Genomic DNA, 24,657 nt, shown 5'->3' on the forward strand with positions numbered 1-24,657 from the left:
GGGTGCTGGAATAGAGAGTGAGTCAATATACCCCAGGACATCCCTTTTCTCGTAAAGCTTACACCCCGCCCTCCAACAAACAGAAATCAGCGGGGAAAGAAAGGATGCATATAATGTTAACGTTGACATAAGAAAGAGAAAACCTAAATAGCCTATATCCATCAAAACATTTAACTTATGCGGGTGCCCGGGTGGCTCAGTCAGTTGGGCATCCGACTCTTGATCTCAGCTCAGGTCTTGATCTCAGGGTTGTGAGTTTGAGCCCCGCGCTGGGCTTCATGCTAGATGTGGATCCTACTTAAAAAAAAAAAAAAGGCTCAAAAAGTTTTAATTTATGATAGAAAATGTCAAAAGGTATTATCAAAAATCTTCCCAAAAAGAAAACTCCACACCAAGTTCACTGTTGTAAATTCTAACAAGAATTTAAGAAAGAAATAACACCAAATTATATCAAAAAAAAACAAAACAGAGGGGGGAGCAATTATATCCCCCCTTCTGTTATGATGCTAGTTTATATGTTTTATAAAGCCAGCTTAACCTGAGTACCAAAACCCAACAAAGGTAAAAGGAAAGAGAAAATTACAGATCAGTATCTCATGGATACAGATGCAAAAATCCCTAATAAAATAACAGCAAGTTGAATTTAACAATAAATAAAAAGGATAATATGAGGAAATAAGGTTTGTCTCAAGAATACAAGGTTGGTTTGGGGCGCCTGGGTGGCTCAGTCATTAAGCGTCTGCCTTCAGCTCAGGTCATGATCCTGAGGTCCTGGGATCGAGCCCCACATCGGGCTCCCTGCTCAGAAGGAAGCCTGCTTCTCCCTCTCCCACTCCCGCTGCTTGTGTTCCTGCTCTCGCTGTCTCTTTCTCCCTGTCAAATAAATAAATAAATAAATAAATCTTTAAAGAAAAAAAAAGACTACAAAGTTGGTTTAACACTTGAAAATCAGTTTCATTTGCCCTTTAACAAAATTAAGGGAAAACAAACATATGATCACTTCAGTAGATGCAGAAAAGCATCTGACAACATTCAATACCCATTCCTAATAAACATTCTCAGCAAATAAGAAAATCCTCAAACTGATAAAGGGTACCTACAAAAAGCCTACAGCTAACATCATACTCAATAGTAAAAAGCTGAACTGTTTCCTACTAAGATCAGAACAAATGAAAATATTTCTGCTTTCACTACTTCTATTCAACATTATACCAGCAGTCCTAGCTTTTGCAATGAAACAAGAAAAAGAAATATAAGGCATCTGGGTAAGAAAGAAGTAGAGCTTTCCCTATTTGCAGATGATACGACTGTTCATATAGAAATTTCTGAGGAATCTACAAAAAAACTACAAGAATTAATAAGTTGTCTTCCAAGGTCACAAAATCCATTATATTCTTATTTTTTTGCAGCAAACAATGAAACATATTCTTTAATTTCATTTATTTAATAGGAACAAAAAATAAACTACATAGGAACGAATCTAACAAAAGACACTGAAGATATCTACCCTGAAAACCGTAAAACCCTGCTGAGAGAAATTAAAGACCTAAGTAAATACATAGTTATATCACATTCATGGGAAAATTCAATGTCATTAAGATACCGATTCTCCCCAAACTGATTTATAGATTTGATGCAACTTGAATCAAGATTCCAGCAGGCTGGACCACCTGATCTCAGGGTTGTGAGTTCAAGTCCCACGTTGGGTGAAGAGATTACTTAAAAATAAAATCTTAAAAAAAAAAATATTCCAGCAAGCTTACTTTGTAGAAATGGCCTATTTTTTAAATTTAACACAAAAATGGAAAGGACTTAGAAATAACCAAAGCAATTTTAAGAACAAAAGTTAGAGGACTTGCAGGACACCTGGGTGGCTCAGTCAATTGAGCTTCTGCCTTCAGCTCAGGTCGTGGTGTCAGTGTCCTGGGATCTAGTCCCACATCGGGCTTCCTGGCCTGCTTCTCCCTCTGCCTCTCCCCCTGCTTGTGTGCTCGCTCTCTCTCTCTCTGACAAATAAATAAATAAAATCTTGAAAAAAAAAAAGTTAGAGGACTTGCCCTGAGTTCAACACTTATTGTGAAGTTATAATAACCAAGAAAGTGTGGTCTTGGGGTAAGATTAGACATACAGATCACGGGAACAGGACAGAAAGTCTGGAAACAGATTCACAAACATATGGTCAATTGACTTGTGGTAAAGGTGTCAAGGTGATTCATGAGAAAAGAAAAGTCCCTTCAACAATGCTGCCGGAAAAACTGAACATCCAGAAGGAAAAAAATGAACATCAACGCTTACCTCACATTACACACAAAATTAACTGTACATTAGTCATAATCCTAACTTCTAGAAGAAAAAAAAAACCTTTGTAATACTGAAGCAGAAAAAGGTTCCTTGGATTGAAAAACAAGAAGCATGAACCATAAGGGAAAAAAACTGATGAATTCAATTTCACCAAAGAGAATGACTCTGTTCTTCTAAAGACGCCACGCACAAAAAAGGCAAGCCACAAATTGGGAAAAACAGTCATAACACATACATCACACAAAGATTTGTATCCAGAATATATAAAGAAATCTTACAACTCAATAATAAGACAACCAATTCAATGCAAAAATGGACAAATGATTCTACCATACACTTCACAAAAAAACCACAAACAAACGGCCAATTGGCACATGAAAAGATGCTGACATTATTTGTCATCAGGGAAATGGAAATGAAAACCACAATGAGATACCATTACGTATCTATTAGGACATGTAAGATAAATGACTGACTACAGCAGGTGCCAATGAGGATGCGGAGCCACTGGAACGCCCTGCACTGCAGGTGGTTATATAAAATTCCAGGCACTCTGGAAAACAGCTGAGCAGTTTCTTAAAAGTTAAGCACACACCTACTCTATGACCCAGCAATTCTCCTAGGTATTTACCAAGGGAAATGAAAATATATGTCCACACAAAGACTTGTATACAAATGTTCATGGCAGCTTTGTTTGCAATAGCTCAAAGTTGGAAACTGCTCAAATGCCCATCAACAGGTAAATGGATCAACAAATTGAGGGAAAAGAACAAACTGTTGATATACCCACTGTGGAAAATTTCAAAATCGTTATAGTGAGCCAAAGATCCCATAAAAGGGGGGACATACTTTCAATTTATACTGAATTATTATTCAATTCCATTTACATTGAATTATTCCATTTAGACAAAATTCTAAAAAAGCAAAATAATGTTAAAGACAGAAAGCAGATCCATGTTTGCCTGGAGAGGGGTGCAGAGAAAGTATAGATCATGAGGAAACTCTCAGGGGGGATGGAAGTGTTAGACAGCTACCCTGTCTGGTGACAGTTTCAACAGGGATAGGGGTGGGGCAACTCAACAAGCCGTACACTTTAAACAGCACAGTTCACTGTACAGCAATTCCACTCAACTAAGTTATAAAAATAACGTTAACATATCTTGGTGCACTGCAATATTCTTTAAAGGACAGGGTGAACCTTTCTCTGAATGACTAGAGCGACCATACAGTTTTATCACCCAAGCCAGGAAATTTCTGCAAGTCAAAGTGGGTGCTAAAAATAATTAATGGTGTTATCTACAATAGGGTGTGTGAACTGGCAGCGCCCTGGACAAAGCAGCACTTACGGCTTTGGGAACAACAAATACCCACTCTATACCCTGGTGTGATTAAATACTTTTGCATAAAGCAAACCACAGCATTCCTTCCTCAGAAGACAGAGAGAGCCAGAACTGACAGCGGCCTGGAGGCTCAGCTACACCTGGGCCCCTGCCTTCCAGTCACAGAAGTGGTCCTGGTTTTCAGTGTCAGGGGCAGGACAGAAGCCAGGGCTCCTGCGTCAAGGTCAGGGTCCCTCCGGCCCCACCAAGGATGGGGTGGGGACCAACCCCACTCCCCACTATTCTCCAAATGTGCAATTACTCTGTTCCACCATCTTTGGGCTTTCGCAGCCATCGAACATCAGGCCAACAGTGGAGAGGGCACCTGGCACGGACCAGCTTTTCTAATGCAAGTTCAGCAGGAGGCGCCTGGCTGGCTCAGTCACTGGAGCGGCTCTCAGGGTCTTGAGTTCCAGCCCTCCGCGTTGGCCACTGAGCCTACTTTAAAAAAACAAACAAACAGTCCAGCAGGGACAGAGGCCAGCCTGGGTAGGGCCTGAGCAGCCCTGTGCAGGTGGCGTTCCCAGCCTTCCATGAGCACCTCAACCCCAGGCTGAGGTCTGGAGGTTTAGCTAAACATCCTGTACAGAACTGGTACAGCGGCTCCTACAGTCCTCCTGACTTTATTAAAGGGGCAGGGGGGAGATCACAGGTTTCATTTCTGAGTTTACATTTCAAATCAGGTGCTTCAGCTGTGGCTGTGGAAGTGGGGAGACTACCGAGTCAATAAACAGCAGCCTCCCCGCCACAGAGCGGGGAATTATCTTAACTTGATAACAAGTTTTTCAAGGAAATAAAAAGCTCCTACTCACTACTCTACCAACTCTGAAATTCCAGGTTATTCTGGGACAGGAAAGCAAGGTTTTTTAAACATAATACCCTACAGAATGGTACCATTTTCCTAACTTTCAAGGAAAAAAACCAGACAGCACTTGGTGCAATCATATCCCTGGCACACGTACCAAAGAATACCGGGTAAAGGAGGACTAGAGTTATTAATTTCCTAGACACCTAAAGAAAAAACTCAATCATATCCACATACCTTCTCCACGGTTTTTTTCCCCAAAGAACTCTTTACTTTACAAAAGTACTGGAGTCAAACTGCAGTCTCTCAACTGTCCACTTTGGTTTTTGTTTCCTCTATCATTTGTAAATAAAAACAATTAGAAGTGTTAACAATTCACCACACACACGCGTGTGTGGGTGCACGCACTGTGAAAACAGCCTAGATTTCACAAGTGCAATCCCTCCTTGGTCACACCACACCGCGCAGACAAGTAACAGAGTCCTCCCCCACCCCCAATCCTAACAGACCCCCACCATTGGCCCCAGCACTCACCAGAAGGCTGCCAGAAGAAGACAGTGTCCCCTCCCCTCTGCCTCCTTGGAACAACCGTTAAGAACCGAATCCTAAGCCCTTGTGTGGAGTACCTGGCTCTTAGGACCCAGAGGCGGGTGCTGCCTTCAGCAAAACCCCACACTTAGCAAACACACACTACCAATTTGGCTCAACGCCTGCTTCTTCCTGCTTCTTAAAACTGAGAACACAGAGTGGATTACGAAGGGGGTAATTCACTAGATTCACTTCCTCCTGCGCTGCTCTCCTGGTCCTGCTCCCTGGCCAAAAGGTGTTTTAACAGTCACAGTCTTTAATTCACTAAGCACCTACTATGTGCTGGGTGCCTGCCCCCACCACCACGGGTGAGGTAGTGCGGCCCCGACTCTGCCAATGGAAGGATGACGCGACAGGTGTTAAGAAGTGGAGGTCCTACAGCTGACGGCTGGCACGGCCAGGACATGAGGTCAGTTCTCCTGCAGCCCGGCGCCTGAGCAGCAACCCCGGGGGGCTTGCTCATGGCAGTGAGCCCAGGCAGCAGGAGCTACTGTCCCTAAATACGTGGGGCTTCCCGTCTGGCAGGTCTTCCAGCTTCAGAGGCCTCGTGGGACACCCTCAGCCCACAAGTACGACTTTCCCCACCCCAGCTCCAGGCCTGCAGTCACAGAAATTGGGAAGAGTTTCCATGAAGGAAATCTGCCAATTATATATATATAGCGTTTCCTCTCTCTAAGCCAAAGTGACTGGCGCAGGGGTTTTGTCCAGGAAATATCTGAGCTCCAAACAAGCTGAGAAGGAAAACTGATGTTGAAATCTGGATAAAGGTCATGGTTCCTCACCAAAGGAGCAGCCCTGGCTACCCCACAGGCTGACGTCTGCTGGAAACAGCTGAGCAAGTCAGGTCCAGGGTTCCACCCTATGTAGTTCTACTAAGGAACTTTCATTCATTCAACAAACATGAATGCCAAACAGATAAGATTTAAAACAACTGAAAATATTACTTAAATTCATTACATAGCTTCTTTTTAATTTAGAGTTATCGGGCAATAACTACTAAAAACAGGAGAAGTAAAAGGTAAAGGAAAACCAAAGTTTTTCTCCTAAGGAGAGTAACTCTCCCGATATCTACTCTTCAGCTGCAGATGCTATTTTTCTACACTCTCTGGTCCTCATCTGAAATCCTTTGAAATTCCTGTAAATTGTAATAACTGCTAAGTGTGGCAAGTTGAACTCTATTATAATCCCACTATCACTGATGAGTGGTGGTGCAGATAAAAACCAGGAAACCTTCAGAGGGCACTTTTCTGCCAACCCGGTGACCTAGGAGATGTTATCCCCATTTCACAGATGAGGAAACAGAGTCACACAGCTAACAAAGAAGACCATCTTTATAACAGATGTTGTAAAACCTCTGGATACCATTAAATATTTCAACAATATTCCTTGGGGAAAAGGAAGTTACAAATACAGACACGACAAATCACTCCTTGCTTTGTATGGCATGGTTATTCTGACACAGTCATTTCAGGGCAACCACTAGGATGATGCTAGGAGCAAAGCCTGCTTACCTAGTAAGCCACATGATGCAGACACACGACTAAGCAGAGGTTGCCACATCCTACAGGGAAGTTGTATGAGATTTCAATATGGCATTCCACAGAAGCAGCCCCCTAAACATGTATATTCCACAGGAGAATAAAATTCTCATTCAATTTATAGGAAATTATACTAAAATACGGACACACCTTTTTGTGCCATGGATGCAGTTTATCCTGAAAACACTCTTTATTGTCAATTCCCCCTTATTTGGCCAATCCAGCTTCCTGAAATTTACAAATAAATTTAAATGTATCTAATAGGGCCTCTCCTTCCCTTTATTCTGTTCTTATATGATGCCAACGGGCACTCGCTTCTGGCTCTCCGCCCTCTGCCTCTGCTCCTTCCGTTCCCTCCAACCCCCGTCGGCCCTCACACCAGCACGTGCGGACTTCGCCACCGCCCTTCTCCAGCCCACCCCTCTGCTGTCCTTTCTTCCTCAGCCAGCTCGGTCACCTCCGCCCAGGTCCCCCACCAGCCCGCTTCCTCATCATCAAACCCAGCCTGCCCCCTCCTTCATCACAGGTATGTGACATCCTTGCCCGAGATTCTGGGGACTTAGGATACGTTACAGTTCCAATTATGATCCATTCAAAATCAGGTAAACAGAAGCTGATGAAGCTGTAAACCAGAACCAAACCCGAATCAAAGTCAGCAGAAGAAAGTTTCACTTTCTCACCCCTGAGGGCAGGCAAGAGAGGTGGAAAAGGACACGAGCCAGAGCGCAGGCTGCCCCCTCCGGGAGGGCGCCCTCTCCTGGGCAGGGGCCGGGCACAGGGGCTGCTCTGCATGGGAGACCACACCCAGCTTCCCAGACCTCCCCCACTGTGGTCTGAGATGCTCGCTCTAGCAGTATCATCAATAGGAAAAGCTGAGAGCATTCTAAGTCCCTAATGCTGTAGGAGCGAGGAAATAAAAAGGTTAACTGATCAACTCTGCGACCCCTAACAAAATATCTCCACCTATAAAAGTGATCGTTGTAGATTCATGATGTGGAAGTGTTTATGACGAAAATATAAAATTATACACACACTGCTGTGCGTATAACGTGTGAAATGTACCATATGCCTCTGACATAGAACTGAAGGGGACCCCAAGAAAGAAAGCAACTGCTGAGCTCCTGTGACCTTTCCTCCCCCTTCCCTTGAAATCTCCTCTAAAAGCATTATTACCATGTACACACTCTACAAAATAAATGGATAAGCTGCCCTGCACACGGTTCAGGTCCTGAGACACTCCTGGACTCCGCCCCAGAGCCCACATGCATACCCCTTCTCAGTGGCCACCTGCAGCCCCCAGGCCCACACGGCCACTTCCATCTCTGGGCTCCCACTGTGTTCTGCACCTACTTCTGCTGCACTTGTCACAGGGCACAATAATTACCTCTTTTCATGTCTAACAGCTTCTGAGAAGTCCCTGAGCACAGGGAACGTGTTTGTCCACCTCCATCTGCCCTCAGGCGCCCAACAGAGAGAGTGTGCCACCACAATGGGTGGTTGAAAGAAGAAAAAACAAGTCTTTCCAAAACATGCATCTTTTCCAATTGGTTCCTGTTCAATTTCAGAAATCAGACTGCCAAGGTAAGGCCGTGCTGTTGCCGAATTATTCCTGTATTCTCCAGGGGTAAACAAGAAGTTTTCAAACCATCAAACTTGCTGGAAACACACACAGACACACACAGCAAAGGAGCTGGCCCGACACACACACCACACACACAGCAAAGGAGCTGGCCCGACACACACACACACACACACACACACACACACCCCAAAAGGAGCTGGCGACACACACACACCCCAAAGGAGCTGGCGACACACACACACACACACCCCAAAGGAGCTGGTGAGAGACATACACACACACACACCCCAAAGGAGCTGGCCCGACCCAAAGCTGCTCACCAGAATCCAGAGACACACAGCTCCCAGGATGCTCCTCGGCCCAGTACTCAAGGCATTTGTAAGAGGGTAACGGCAGCAAGAAGGGGCCCGGCCCACAGAATCATCCACAACGATGGACGTTTGTTCCGTAGGACCTCACAAAGAAGAAACAATTCAATATCCTCTCTGAACAGAAAGAAGCAATGAAACCTACTTCCTGGCTCACACTCGCTGGCACAGCCCATGTGTATTCTGCACTGGGGACAACAGCTTCAAGAGAACCCCTGGCCTCAAGTCAAAACCTAAGAAGGTGTGACCAAGAGTGCACAGATTACTAAGGAGCCTGTGCTCATCTGGCATCACGTGAGTGTGGGTCCCAAACGTGGCTGCACCTCAAAATCTAAAAAATCACCCATTTACAAGTCAGCATCAGAATCTCTGGGGATGGTGCCAGGACCCCCCCCCCCCAAGGGTGCCCAGGCACAGCCAAGTTTGGGAACCACTGCCCTGAGGGAGCAGAAGATGGCAGCGCGTTCCCTTCTGACCACGGCATGAAGAGGAAGATCCGACAGAAGTGAGCGTTTTCACCCGACCTTTGAGGAATGGGCAGGGTCTACGGAGGGAACTTGGGGAGAGGGCCTTCAGACTGAGGTGTCCTACCGAGACCAGGATGACCTGTGCACCAGGACTCTGTTCCCGACAAAGAGCAGGTCTGTGGCAGGGCAAGAGGCTGGGGCAGCTGCGGAGCGCCAGGTCCCCTGGACAGTATGAGGTAAGACTGTATGGCACTCAATGATTTATACCGCTTTTAGAAATGGGCAGAATGTGACTCTTTTTAATGGTTTTATATTTCAGATATATTCCAGTCAAACTTGTCTTTCCTCTTCAAGGTCCAACTCAAGTGCAGTTGCTGCCAGGACCCCAAGGATAAGGGTAAAATAGTCAGACTGCTTTAGGTCCAGTGAAGTCTAGAATAATCCACAGTGATTTAATTAGAAGTTATTATTTAGCAAACACAGAATGTATGAAACATTTCACCTAAGAAATATAAGTAAACCAAACTAAAAGAAAAATGTCTGATTAGTACCAAATGGCATCATAAATTAGTTTCACCGCTTTCAATTCCCCCACTGGATAGGCAGTGAGTGCCTATAATCATACCGTTAATAGTAGCAAACACTTATATCATGCCTACATTGCATTAACTCATTTAATCCTCCCAATGACCCCATGGTAGGTACTACCACTATCCCCCATTTCTCAGATAAGGGAACTGAGGCTCCGAGTGCTTTAGCAACTTGCCCAGGGCCATTCGGCTAGCGAGAGGCTGAGCTGGGATTCATGGCCAGGCCTCCCAGTCCCTGCCCCTGAGCACTGGCACAGCACGAGGGCCCATGGTGGGTATGATCAACAATAAAGGGGGCGCCTGGGTGGCTCAGTCATTTAAGCATCTGCCTTCGGCTCAGGTCATGATCCCGAGGTCCCAGGATCGAGCCCCACGTCGGGCTCCCTGCTCGGCAGGGAGCCTGCTTCTCCCTCTGCCGCTCCCCCTGCTTGTGTTCCCTCTCTCGCTGTGTCTCTCTCTGTCAAATAATAAACAAAATCTTGAAAGAAAGAAAGAAAGGAACATAACCTAGTCCTACTGTCTAGGTCCTTACATTTGAGGAAATGCAGATCCTGGACATTCAAGGACAGAGACCCTGTTTCCTCTGGGAAAAACCAAAGCATGGAAATACAACATAGCATATAATTTTCCCCATAAATGAAGTAAAAGTAACTGAACATGTTACGGCATGAGTCCCTCACACACAAGTGGCATAACTCATAAAGCTCCGTCCTTCCCTCGGGCCCCTATTCCCCAACAGCACTGGCTTTCTGGATCCCTGCTGAGAGCAGCCTCCGTCCCAGAGCCCCAACAGAGGGAGGGTGTCGTGGACACCCACCCACCAGCTCGGGGAACTGGATGCGTGCCTCGACAAAACCAGAGCCAGATGCTGGTCCCAGGGCCAAGGTCCCGCCCCGCGCCAGCACCACAGCCAGAGGAGCCGGAGGAAGGGGGCTCAAGCAAACCCGAGGGCCACGAGCACATGACACCGTGACAGCAGGTGACATCGCTGACAGGGGTGAAGGGCTCCAGGCAGTGAAACTTCCAGAGAGGTACCGTCAGCCAACGTGGGTGCAAACGCCTCGCAATCCCTGCGGGCTCCGGGCTCCCGGCTCCCTGCCATCCGAGGGACACGGGCCAGTACTCAGCCCACACCTGCCTGCAGCCAGCCCTCGTCCTGCTTCCTGCTGTGCATCCGCAGCACCTGTGTCCCCCTCCGATAACAAGTCCCTTTGTCCTAGTTTAGAAACTCTTCACTAAATTTAATTCAGCTGATTCTGCCTCCCTCAAAAGGGACAGTGCCTCCGACACCAGCGACCCTGAAGTCAGTCTCTCAGGTGAAATTTCTAGAACTAGAGGGGCCAGTGACGCACCCCTGGTAAAGGGAGGGTGTCCGCAGCCACCTGAGTCTGGCCCTGCACACACGAGGTGACCGTGGGGCCGCGTGCAGAGCTGCCTTCTGGGAAGCAGTAATCACCAACTGCTCAAAACCCCATTTTTCTTCAGCACCCTACTCAACTCCCAAGTCATGTAAGACAAGGAACGCCACTGGTAATGAGAAGTGTTTAACCAAAACACCTGCAGCCATGCTCTCCATCCAGCCCCTTGTCTCCACTGTGGCTCCACCGAGGCTTCCACACCTCCCACCCAGCCACAGAGAAGGCCACCCGCTCGGCCTCCTCACACCCATCCTGGCCACCTGCTCCTGGAAGATCAAGTCTTCGGCAGCAGCCAGACTTGTAACAAAAAGGGCTTCCAAAATCAGAATGGCTTCCCCGTACCCATGGCAAAAAAGCCCCAACTCCACACAGCCCGAAAAGCACTTCACCTCTGACCTCTGCCCATCTCTCCACCCTCACACGCTCTACGCTCTATGTTCCTGTGGCAGGAGCCACTTCCACACCAGGGCACCGTGCCGGCCACAGCTCCCTCTCAGCCTCAGGCCTCCGAGCTTCTCGTCCCTGACTCCTGGCCCCCACCGCAGGCCTGCGCTTCTGTGACTGCTCGGCCCGCAGCGCCCACGGGAGCACAGGCTGCATGAGGGGAGACCTGTATGGCGACCCGGAGTGCAGCCCGCTGGAAGCGCTCTGCTGAGGGACAGCAGCGAGGGGACGGGGCCCAAACCCTCCTGGGACGAGCGGCCATCAAGTCACTCCTCGACAAATACTGTGTGCTGGCTCCCGGGCAAAGCAGTGAGCAGAACAAACAAAACCCCTTGCTCTCCCGCAGCACACACTACAGCATGGCAACAAAGAAAACCAAACGGACTGAGAGGAGGGACTCAGAGGGATGGGTTGGGTGGCAGCGTGAGAACACAGCTGAGCTGTGCCTCACTGCTTCGACCTGTTCCTGCTGCATTTTGAAACTCTGAATAACATTAAAGGAGGTGATGAAATTTCATCACATCTCTATTAAAATGGGACAAAAACTGAAAATGATGAAAACACTGACTTGGAGAAACAAGTCAGTAAAAACCCTGCACTCTGACAGCCCTCAATGCCTGGCACGCTCTAGAGCTCCCAGCTGCCACGGAAAGGCCATAAATGAAGTCCGCGCAGGACTGGAAGACAACGAAAACCACTTCAGAGAGCTCAAAGACAAAGAGCTCGGGCAGGGGGAGAAATCCAAGTCAATGAAAACATTTGGAAACCCAAAAGAGTATAGAAAATCCTTCCCTGAAGCGGAAAATGACTACATTAAACAGAAAGTATTTTTAAAATACCGCTCTATCAAACAAGAATTAGCCAGGATAAAAACAAACTAAAGCAACGTGAAAGCTATGCTGGATAGGGGTAAAAATCACAAGTAAATGCAACAGGAAACAAAGTTAAAACTTTCATAAATAGAATCTGAGAAAACCAACAAATTAAAATAATGCAGAAGAGCCTGGCAGACACAGAAGATCCAGAACCCTACCCCTACGCCTCCCTGGCCCCTGGACTCTAACTCATGTAACCAGCCGCTGCACCAGGTGGAACCTGACACCTTCATCCACCTCTGCCCTGGCTGCGCTGATGCACCACCTGTCCGCTGCCCACCCTCCACCCCTCTCCACTCAGAACCAGCCCTCTCTTGGTGAGGGCTGTGGTCTCCCCCTATCCTCCACCCTTCCCCTTCCTCCTCCAGCTCTCTCTCCACAATGCAACCAGAGTAAAACATTCTCAGGGCAAATCTGGGAATTTCACCAAACGGAACTATTCAATGGTATTACAGGTTGAAGGACTAAGTCCCAAGCCCTTCCCATGGCCTCCTACGGTCTCTCTCTCCCTCTGGCCTCAGCCAGCCACACAGCCCTTCTTCTGCTTCTTCACACAGTCTACACTGCATCCTCTACCACAAGGCCTTTGCACATACTGGTCCCTCAACTTGCCCCATTCTAGGACGCCTACAGGCATGAGACATACAGAAATACTCAAACACTTGCACACACTTCCTTTAGTTGATTTACCACTATCCAGTCTTCACATCTAAGACATTACTTCCTCAGGGGCAGTCCTCCTGACTCTACCCCAATACCAGTGGGGGTCCTCCTTATGATGCCCCACATAGCCTTCCTTCCCTGTAACCTGTTTTAGCCTGTAACCTCTCTGTGTGTGCTTCGCTGAGCCCCCAGAAGACTACCGAAGAGCCCCTCTCCATTTCTGCTCACCAATGACAGGTGACCACTAAGCCTGGTGCTTGGCCCTGAGCAAGCCCTCAAAAGGCACATGCTGAATCAATAAATGAATAAACAACAAAGTTCCCAAAGAACAAAACAAAGCACACAAACCAGAATTATACAAAAAAATACAAGGAAAAAAAGACCTTTTTCGAAGCTGGAAAACCAAGACCAAGTCTGGAAGACAGAAAATTCACTATAGGGCGCCTGGGTGGCTCAGTTGGTTAAGCGACTGCCTTCGGCTCAGGTCATGATCCTGGAGTCCCGGGATCGAGTCCCGCATCGGGCTCCCTGCTTGGCGGGGAGTCTGCTTCTCCCTCTGACCCTCTCCCCTCTCATGCTCTCTCTCTATCTCATTCTCTCTCTCAAATAAATAAATAAAATCTTTAAAAAAAAAAAAAGAAGATTCACTATATACCAGACCAACTAGTAAGCAAAATCCAATTATCACATAAGAGAAAAATAGTCCCATGAGATTTCAAGCAGAAATGTACAGGGTCGCTGGGTGGCTCAGTTGGTTAAGCACCCGACTCTTGATCTCAACTCAGGTCTTGATTTCAGGGTCATGAGTTCAAGCCCCATGTTGGGCTCCACACTGGGCATGGAGTCTGCTTAAAAAAAAAAAGGAAAAAGAACAAAAAAGAAATTTACAGGTATCTACAAAGATGGTAACAACAGCAAGGCTGGCTTCAGAGGCCTCCCCTCCAACACCAACACTGGAAACACCATGCTGCTTGAGTTACCTAGTAAAAAACACCATATTTTGTTTCCTTTGTGGAAAGCAGAACATTCTACACCATTTTTCTTCTTTGTTCTTCAGTGCTTTCTCGTTTTCATTAGTGTGATACAAACAACAATGGTTGGTCAAAGAAAGCACCGAGTTCTATGTGGCTGTTCTATGTTCTATGTGGCTAAACACCCCATCAGGTACACAGCTTCACTGAAAAAGGACATCACCACATGGGCTGGCTATAAGCATAAGAAAACTTGTGGAATTTTAAATGTATTTTTTTAAAGGAATTTTTAAATTCAAATCACTGGGGCACCTGGGTGGCTCAGTTGTTAAGCGTCTGCCTTCGGCTCAGGTCATGATCCCAGGGTCCTGGGATCAAGCCCTGCATTAGACTCCCTGCTCCGCGGGAAGCCTGCTTCTCCCTCTGCCACTCCCCCTGCTTGTATTCCCTCTCTGGCTGTGTCTCTCTGTCAAATAAATAAATAAAATCTTTAAAAAAAAAAAAAAGAATTAAAAAAAATTCAAATCACTAACAAATATAAATGTAAATGGTTCATATACCACTCAAAAAATGCAAAACAGAAGAGAGATACCAAGGAAGCATTCAATCAAGAAAGCACAACACAGTCAGCCACTAAACACAGGAGTCCGATGTGCAAAAATCCTGACAAGCAGAAAATGTCTCAAGCTCACTATTACAAACAGCTCCAGACTGAGGAAAAACAACTTCTAACAATATGTTGCTTACAAGAATTAAATCTAAAATAGCAAGGAAAAACTGAAGATAAAAGTGAGGGTAGAAGACAGAGTATGCATTATCAGTTAAATTCTGAACAAAGAGATATAGCAATATTAGTATCAGACAGAGTACAGTTAGTGGTAAAAGCTGTTCAGTGTAAAAAAGATGTTACCTTACTGACAAATAATTATTCAGTAACGAGGGTATTAACATTTATGTGTTTGGGCGCACGAGTGGCTCAGTCAAGTTAAGCATCTGCCTTCGGCTCAGGTCATGAACCCAGGGTCCTGGGATAGAGTCCCGCATCGGTCTCCCTGCTCGGGGGGAGTCTGCTTCTCCCTCTGCCACTCCCCCTGCTTGTGCTCTCTCTCTCTCTTGCTCGCTCACTCTCTCCCTCAAATAAATAAATCTTTAAAAATAAATAAATAAAGAGCTTCAAAAATGGTGAAGGTGAAAAGTGTTACAAATATAAGAATAAAATGACAAATATAATTATTCTGAAAGAGAATAATTCCTCATCAGTCTCAGGAAGGTCAAGAAAATCAAAAATAGGGGTGTCTGGGCGGCTCAGTCGGTTAAGCCACTGCCTTCAGCTCAGGTCATGATCCTGCAGTCCCGGGATCGAGTCCCGCAATCAGACTCCCTGTTCGGCAGGGAGTCTGCTTCTCCCTCTGACCATCCCCCCTCTCATGCTCTCTCTCTCTCTCTCATTCTCTCTCTCTCTCAAATAAATAAATAAAATCTTTAAAAAAAAAAAAAAGAAAATTAAAAACAGGATCATAAGAAGACCTAAACAACAAATTTCATAAACTGTGATAAAGACCAAACTTTATTCCCTTTGGTAAATATATTATCCTTCAAGTAAATGGTATCTAATATTTCTCACATTTTATAAAGAGTGATCTTAATGTCAGATACCTATAAGTATTGTTGAGTGACATGATACAGAAAAATTAAACTAGCAACAATTGCCAATTCATCCATTAAGTGGAAGAGGCTGAGAGGCTGAACAGAGCTTCTGGCAATACCATAGGACTGGTGGGAAAAACACAAATGCAGAGCCCAACAGAGATTAATACCTCAATTTACAGCTGAGAGTCCTAAAGGAGTATCCCATGAAAGCAGAGGGAGTGACAGCAATCAAAAAGAATGAAATCTTGCCATTTGCAACGACGTGGATAGAACCAGAATGTATTATGCTAAGCGAAATAAGTCAGTCAGAGAAAGACAAATACCATATGATTTCACTCATATGTGAAATTTAAGAAACAAAACAGATTAACATGGGGAAGGGAAGGAAAAATAAAATAAGATAAAAACAGAGAGAGAGGCAAACCATAAAAGACTCTTAACTACAGGGAACAAACTGAGGGTTGCTGGAGGGGAGGTGGGCAGAGGGATGGGGTAACTGGGTGATGGGCATTAAGGAGGGCACTTGATGTTATGACCACTGGGTGTTACATGCAACTGATGAATCACTAAACTCTACCCTGAACCTAATAATACATTATATATTAACTACTGAATTAAAAAAAAAAAAAAGCAGAGGAAATGAAAAGAGACCAGCCAATGGAAAAAGTAAAGCCCACATTCAAATTAGCTCTATCACAAACTAGATTTAAGACAATCTGCTGCTACTTTGCCTACCTTACCAGAAGCAAAAGTAAATGGTAAGGGAAGACATCATCATCTGAGCATAAAGTTATATTGACAATTTTTCCAACAATGCTGTGAAACAAAATTAACAGACATACCAGGGAAAAAGACTAAAGGAACAAAAGCCAAGAGAAAAACCAGATCATAGAAAAAGACCCATAAAAGAACCAGATATTAAGAACCAGATATTTGAAGTTTTCAAAGACTTTAAAATAAATATGCTTACTATAGGGACTTTGGCAGGTAACTAGAAACCTTTTTTAAAAAATCAAATGAAAATTCTCAAGCTGAAAGATAAAATAACTGAAAGTGAAAACTCAATAGAAAGACTTAATAACAGATAAGACAGACCTGAAGAACATCAGAAGATAATAATGATAATAAAGCATCCAGAGTGAAAAGAATAGAAAAAAAATTTTTTTTTAAGACTTTATTTATTTGACCAGAGAGAGACACAGCAAAACAGGGAACACAAGCAGGGGGAGAGGGAGAAGCAGGCTTCCCACGGAGCAGGGAGCCCGATGTGGGGCTCAATCCCAGGACCCTGGGATCATGACCTGAGCCGAAGGCAGACGCTTAACGACTGAGCCACCCAGGCACCCCAGAAAATATTTTTTTTAAAGAATATAAGAAACAGGGGCGCCTGGGTGGCTCAGTTGGTTAAGCGACTGCCTTCAGCTCAGGTCATGATCCTGGAGTCCCGGATCGAGTCCCACATAGGGCTCCCTGCTCAGCAGGGAGTCTGCTTCTCCCTCTGTGACCCTCTTCCCTCTCGTGCTATCTCTCATTCTCTCTCTCTCAAATAAATAAATAAAATCTTAAAAAAAAAAAAGAATATAAGAAACATATGAAAGACAGTGAAAAGACCTAACATACAAGCCCCAAAATAAGAGGAAAAATTCATGGGTAGAAGCAACACTTGAAGAAATAATAAAAAAGACTTTGCCCAAACTGACAAGAAAAGGAATGTAAATCCAGAGATTTCAGAAGTGTTAGGAATGCTAAGCAAAATAAATACAAAGAAACATGCCAGAAAAATCAAAATAAAACATAATAAAAATCTTAAAAGTAGTAGGAAGTAGGAAGAAAGGTATATTTCCATCCAAGCAGCAACAATAAGACTGATAAATTACTTCTAAGAGAAATAATGGAAGCTAAAATACAGTAATTTTTTTTTTTCACTGTAAGCTCTCTGTCCAGTGTGGGGCTTGAACTCACAGCCCCAAGATCAAGAGTCACGTGCTCTACTGACTGAGCCAACCAGGTGTCCCTACAATAACATTTTTAGATTGCTGAAAGAAAATTACTGCCAAGCTAGAATTGTATAACAAGCAAAAATATCCTTCAAAAAGCTGAAATAAAGATACTTTCAAACAAAAATAGAAACCCCTACTAAAGAAATATTGAAGGGAGTTTCTCCAGACAGAATAAATATTACCCCAAATGGAACACAGAAATACAGAAAGAATTGAAGAGCAACAGAAAAGGCAAATATCCATTATAAAGCTAAATGACTATGGACTGTATACTAATGTCCTAGGAGGTTCAAATATTTGTAAAATTAAATAAACAACAATCAGAAAGGCAAGAAAAAAGTATAGAGGTTTGTTTTTAAGTACCACAAATTAACTGTAATTTCAATTATAATTTCAGTAGCAATGAAGAGTATAGAGAGTATAAAGGCTCTAAGATCCTTGCATTACCAGGGAAGCACTAAAAGTACTAACTATTACAATTTACTAAGGCAAGGATACATTTTGTAATCTGTAGAATACCCACTAAAATAATGTATATGAAACAAGCTACAAGAGAAGGGAAAACGAAATAATTAATCCATTTAAAAAAGGAAGAAATGTGTGAAAAAAATATAAAAAGACAAAAACAAGTAATAATATGTTAGATTTATACCCAAGTACAAGAGTATCTAAGTATAAACATAATGCAATTCCATCAAAAACACTGGTCAATTTTAAAATTAAATACTACAGTGGTCAATTTTAAAAACTACACAACCATCTGCTGCTTATAAAAAATATACCTTAAATATAAACAAAAACTCTGAAAGGAAAAGAACAGAAAATGATATATAATTACTTACAAAACAATTACCAACCAAAATAAAGATATTGCAGCTATAGTAACTCAAAATAAACTTTAAGGCAAAAAAATATGAAGAGACTAGAAGGTTATTTCATAAAAAATTCGATCTAATAAGAATGTAAAATAACCCCAGATCTATATGCACTTAAAAATAACCCTCTAAATATATAAAGCAAAACTAATAGAATGAAAACAAAAAACAGGGAAGTCCACAATCACAGTAGGGGATTTTAATAAATCCTAATAACTAATAGGACAAACAGAAAAACAAATCAGTAGGTTATAAAATATTTGAGAAAAATAACTAAACCTTTGTCCTAATCAAATGCATACAGGAACTACTGAATCAAAGTTATGTTCAAATGCACATGGAACATTTATGAAAACTGGTGGGTCATAAAAAGTCTCAACAATTCCAAAGGATTAAAATCATAAAGTATATTTTCTGATTATAGTAGAATGAAACTAGAAATAATAACAATACAACTAGAAAAATCCCCCAAGTGCCATGATATTAGGAAATGCATAGATCGCAAAGACACAAAATAATATACACTATAATGTCATTTATATCAAATATCTAAAATGATCAAAACTAAAAATCTACAGTGTTGGAGGTCAGGATAGTGGTTACATTTGGAGAGGGGAGGTTAACAGATCATGAAGGGAGCCCCTCTGGGCTTGGAGATGTTCTACCACTTGATCTGAGTGGCCATTACACATCAAGCTTGCACATTTGTGTATTTTTTGGTATGTAAGTCATTTTTCAATCTAAAAACTTATTTGAAATATATAAAGTTCCAGTAAAATAGAAACTCTGCTTTGACAAACTCCTTTGGAAAGTAATGGTAGTAAAAATATACCTTCAGCACAAATCTGTAATTTTGTGATCATAATGCTAAAAATAATCTTAAAACACATTAGAAAATGGGAAGAAGCATAAAGGAAAAATGAACAGTATTTTTACCTGGTTAACATCAGCCCCGCTATTAGTGTATGAAATCTAGTTTAAAAAAAAAAAAAAAAAGACAAAGACAAAGCACTAAAACTATCACAACCAATGAAGGCAGATTTAGACAGAAAGTGAATGAGTGAGGTAATTTTGAACCCTAAAAATATAGTGCTAACTATCTGAAAGCACAGGAAGAAATCATCAAAAGAAAAATTCAGTGGCCAATGTTCAACATCACTTTGATAGTCAAAGAAACAAATCAAAACAAATTACCATTTTTAAACTATCCAAGTGGCAAAGATATTCTAAAATGCTAACACATGGTGTTTATAAAAGGACAGAAGAGAGAACTTTCATGAAGTCCTGTGGACATAAGTTCTAAGGGCAAGTGGGCAATGACGTCTCAAAAGTCTTTAAGTTTTCAATGATTAGTATTAACATGTTCAATCATCAAAAACACAATTTCACGTTATTACAGAGGCTGGGATCTAAAGTTGGCAAATCCCCTTTTCTTCTTCACGCCGCTTTGTTTTTGGCCTTGTGAGAGGGGGCCCCACTTGAAGGTGAGCAGGCAGAGGGCACTGTCAGCTCCGCTCCCCATCTTCTGGAAGCTCCCACCGCCACTGCACCACCTATGAAGATTCTAAAGGCAATCCTTATGTCTTTACTTCATCCCAGCTTCTCTTCTTAAAGACTAGGAGGACAAGCAGACCCCCGTCTAGTTACATAAGTCTCGTCTGTTCTACCTCTTCCATCCAGCCTGTCTAAAAAATCTCTCCTCTCCCCAAACATCTCCCTTGAAGTCTCTTGCCCCACGGGTCCCAATTTCTTTACAGTGCAGCTCTCTGGCCATGTGGAGGAGGAAGAAAAATGGAGCCTTTTGCACTATGGAGGAAATTTACTCCTGCTTCTCCAGCTACAAAAGGTTCCCAACCATTAACTGATTCATGATAGCAGCAGCTTTCATTGACTCGTTGTTTGTATCAGGCATGCAATTTTAGTAGAAATCGTGAAAATGGGAAATTACTACTGGAATAATTGGAAAACCAAATGAGATGTCCCAGGAAATGTCGTAGCTTCTGGGCAAATACATTTGTTCATTCTGCCCTCGTGCCTTGGGCATGTGGGCCAGGCACTGGCAAAGTCCACAAGGGCCCAGCCGATGGAAGAGAGACCCGCACAGAGACTCTGGCAGTTTGCTGTATGGTACGCAACCGGTTCAGAGTTCAGACAGCAAACACCGCAGGGGGTTAGAAAGAGGGATAATCATTAAGTGTGTATTTTAAGCAAAGAAAATATTTCTATCACCCGCAGCCCCAGAACTGACAGACTCTCTACAGAAGCATGACTGGGAGGAACTGGACTGTAAGTTCTCCCCATTTATCTCCATATTCCACATGCCATCATGAATCACTCATGGGATGAGCTTCCTTATCTTGGAATGTTTCTGGGGAACCTCAGTATTAATCTTTCTCTGGTCCTTTCAGCACATCCTCAGATGAAAAGGCAGTTTTTAAAGCACTAACAAAATGGAAAATAAATGCAAAAGAATTGGTGCCTCTGCCCTGAAGGCTGGGAATTATCCATGACTACCTGACAGAGATGGAGTTCCAGAGGTCTCTCCAACACAGACAGGATCTACATCTAGAAGTTAAGTGTTTGGCAGTCAGAACACATTTTCCCATAGAGACAATGTATGAATCAGGGTTCATTCTCAGAATCGGCTGACAAAGCTCCATATTAACTCATACGGTACCGAAAGCACAGTATCATCCTATTTCTTCCATTATATTTTTACTGAGAAACAATTCCTGCACAATTCACCTTTTTTTTTTTTTTAAGATTTTATTTATTTATTTGACAGAGAGAGACACAGTGAGAGAGGAAACACAAGCAGGGGGAGCGGGAGAGGGAGAAGCAGGCTTCCCGCCGAGCAGGGAGCCCGATGCGGGGCTCGATCCCAAGACCCTGGGACCATGACCTGAGCCGAAGGCAGTCGCTTAATGACTGAGCCACCCAGGCGCCCCACAATTCACCCTTTTAAAATATACAATTCACTGTGTTTTAGGATACTCACAAAGTTCTGCAACCACCACCTGTATGTAATTCTAGAACATTCTGTCATCCCCTCAAAAAAATCCGTACCTCCAGCAGTCATGCCTCCCTCCTCCACACCCCCTCCCGGCCACTAATCTGTTTTCTGTCTCTACAGATTTGCCTATTGTGGCATTTCATATCAATGGAATCATCAAGATATGTGGCCTTTTGTGTCTGGCTTCTTTCACTCAGCATCATGTTTTCAAGGCTCATACAAGCTGTAACACGTATTCAGTACCTCATTTATTTGTCAAAGCCTTTTAAAAGTTCAAACTTTGTACCTCAAATGGAATTCCATTTCTAAGAATTTATAGAAATAATCAGAAATGCCCCAAAGGATCTGTGTACAAGTGTATAACACAATTTTATGATAGGAAAAAAACGTTACATTCACTATAGGGACTGCTTAAATAAACTTACACATTTATATGTTAGAATACTATGTAGCATCAGTAAACAAGATTTTAAAGGTTGAGAGGAAAAGCTCATTGTTAACTAAAGAAAGAAGGTTAAAAACCATATTTTATAAAATGTATTTGTGGGATGACATCAACCAAAATATATTACCAGGTATCTTTGGGTAATAGGAATATGGATGGTTTTAAATTTCCTATTTATATTTATATAATTCAAAATTTTCTTTAATAACTTGAATGATCAGTAATTTGTCTCTAGTAACACTTTTCTACTGGGAGAAAAAACAACTTTTGGAATGTGAACAGAAAGGCACTCAGAGTTCGATTCAGAGTCCCTCATATTTTCATAATTTTATTGTCAATATAATTATACACACACACACAACAGAAGAAGCAGCTAATCAGTAAGTTGTTTTTAAAAGTTGTGAAAAGCAAAAAAGAGACAATAAATATAAATGCAGAAATTGAATTAGGTACCAGAAAAATGGAACTGATCAATAATCCAAGAACTGGTTGTCTTACCAAAACAACAAAAGGGATGGAGTTTAAGAAATCTGACAAGAAAAACAAAAGCTAAACAAATAATATTAGAAATGCAAAAGGGATATAACCAGAGACACTGATGTTTAAAATGCAAATAATCCGTGCTACTAAATTTAAAGGTGGGATAAGTGGGAAAGTAAATTAAAAAAATGGAGTCAAGGAGTAAAAAAGCTCAAATGATCAGAAAGCAAAACTAAAACTTTTCACAGCCTTACCTCCCCTAAAGAGTCTTTCTTTTTTTAAGATTTTATTTATTTATTTGACAGAGAGAGAGAGAGAGAGCGCGCGCACAAGCAGGGGGCGCGGCAGGCAGAGGCAGAGGCAGGAGCAGGCTCCGCTGCCGAGCAGGGAGCCCGATGCGGGGCTCTGGGGCCCTGGATCACAACTGGAGCGGAAGGCAGAGGCTTAACCAACGGAGCCACCCAGGCGCCCACCCTCCGACTAGTCTTTATGACAGAGAATTTAAAGGAAGTTCTCTCATACTTTCAAGAAACGATCAATTCTAAAGCTTTATAAAGTGTTCCGGAACACATAAAGTTATGGATAGTTACTAAGTGAATTTTATGAGGCTAGTATAACTCTGAGATCAAAACACAACAAAAGTTACCTCCTGTCCCAAAGGAAATGTCCATCCATACACATTAGATAGGAACATTCTAAACACAAAATTAGGCTGCAAAATTTAACGTTACCAAGAATAATTTATTATTAGGAAATGCACAAATACCTAAAACCAACACAATCAACTAAATTAATGCTCAAAAACACCCCAATAAAATACCTATTCCTATTAAAAACTCTAAAAGCCACAAATCACAAAATAATCCACTTATAGTTTTAAAAGTCTCTCCCTAACCAGTAAGTAAACAATAAAATTAATGGAGTAAAAATAAAAATATCCCAAGTAAAACGAAGAATAAGAGAGACCACCAGGAAAGTCTGACTAATTCGATAAGTCATGAACCAAAACCAAGTAGTTAGTTATATCAAAACAAAATAAGTAGAAGTCTAAATGGAGGAAGGAAAATCCCATTCACTTCAGCAACATCAATAATCAGCCCATAAATAAATAAAACAAAACCTGAAAGTATCCGAAACTAACACTAACCCAAAATGTCAGATCCTAAATGTAAAGAAAATTACCCACTTTGACTGAGTTATAAAAGAATGGAAAAAAAAAAAAGAAAAAATCAGGGAGCACACTTTACTTCTAGGTTGGCTAGCTTAATAATACAGAGAAACATACTTTTAATATTCCATTCCTGCCATTAGAGTCACACTCAATACAGACAGATTTTAAAGTCAGCCCCTGAACCCAAAATTGTAGTCATACCAGAAATGCTATCTATACAGCCATTAAAAAATATGAGGAACGTTTTGATCAACCGACATGGGGAAAAGTCCACCATGAATTGTCAAGAGGAAAAAAAAAAACAGGTATAAAATAAAAGGCTCATAACAATCTCCTGGTGTACGTGGGGCAAGGCACAGGTATTTAGAAATAAAGAGGAACACTCCAGAGTGAGCAGCTGGCGACCTCTGGGCAGTGAGGTCACACGATTTTAGGCATTTGGAACTTTCGCAAAAAGTACAGTGTAACTTCTATAAATTTGGGGGTAGGGAGGGAAACAGTTTAAATGTAACGAAACACACCAAAATATCAAAGTATCAACAGCATGTGTTTTGAGGTAGCTGAATTATGGTTGTTTGGACATATTTTCCTGTGTTTTCCAAATTTTCTACAATAATCATAAAAAACAAACCTCTGTACAAAACTGTTAGAGAAATGTAAACAACAACATGTTAAAAAATTCACTTGGACCCTCTTGTTCATTTGAGCTTACATGTGCCAAATTCTGTTTTCCTCCAACTATTCTATTATTTTCAACATTAAATTCAAAATTTGCCAGGAAGTGTTCCAATCAGAAAAAAATAAAAATAAAAAGGTCTGAACTGCTCACACACCCTTGTTCAAATTAAAAAGGAAAGCAAAATGTGGTGAGGAATCAAGAAAGGCGTGGTCCAGAGTCTCACCGTGAAACTGTTGTTGACATTCTTGGTGCTGGATTCAGCCACGCTGGCATCTGTCAGATCCACCTCATCAAATATGATGGACTGGAGAGAGACACAGGCACCATAGTCAGTGCGGGGCCAAGGCACCCTGGC

At 42.7% G+C, this 24,657-nt stretch overlaps 1 protein-coding gene across 5 annotated transcripts in view; it reads right to left on the minus strand.

Annotated features, from left to right (window-relative positions):
- Positions 1–24,657, minus strand: part of DGKD (diacylglycerol kinase delta) — a 119,155-nt gene that overhangs the window by 67,657 nt on the left and 26,841 nt on the right. For 4 of the 5 annotated variants that reach the window (XM_028105039.1, XM_088021488.1, XM_088021489.1 and 1 more), the window contains one exon: positions 24,526–24,606. In XM_028105039.1, coding sequence (XP_027960840.1) covers positions 24,526–24,606 — 81 coding nt within the window. Of the gene's footprint in view, positions 1–8,513; positions 8,647–24,525; positions 24,607–24,657 lie in introns of those variants that run through there. The other variant, XM_088021490.1, reaches the window with a different exon arrangement.

The sequence above is a fragment of the Eumetopias jubatus genome, unplaced genomic scaffold, assembly GCF_037043125.1.
Source record: "Eumetopias jubatus isolate StellerSeaLion01/CBP00866 unplaced genomic scaffold, mEumJub1_p1.0 scaffold_3, whole genome shotgun sequence".
NCBI lineage: Eukaryota > Metazoa > Chordata > Mammalia > Carnivora > Otariidae > Eumetopias > Eumetopias jubatus.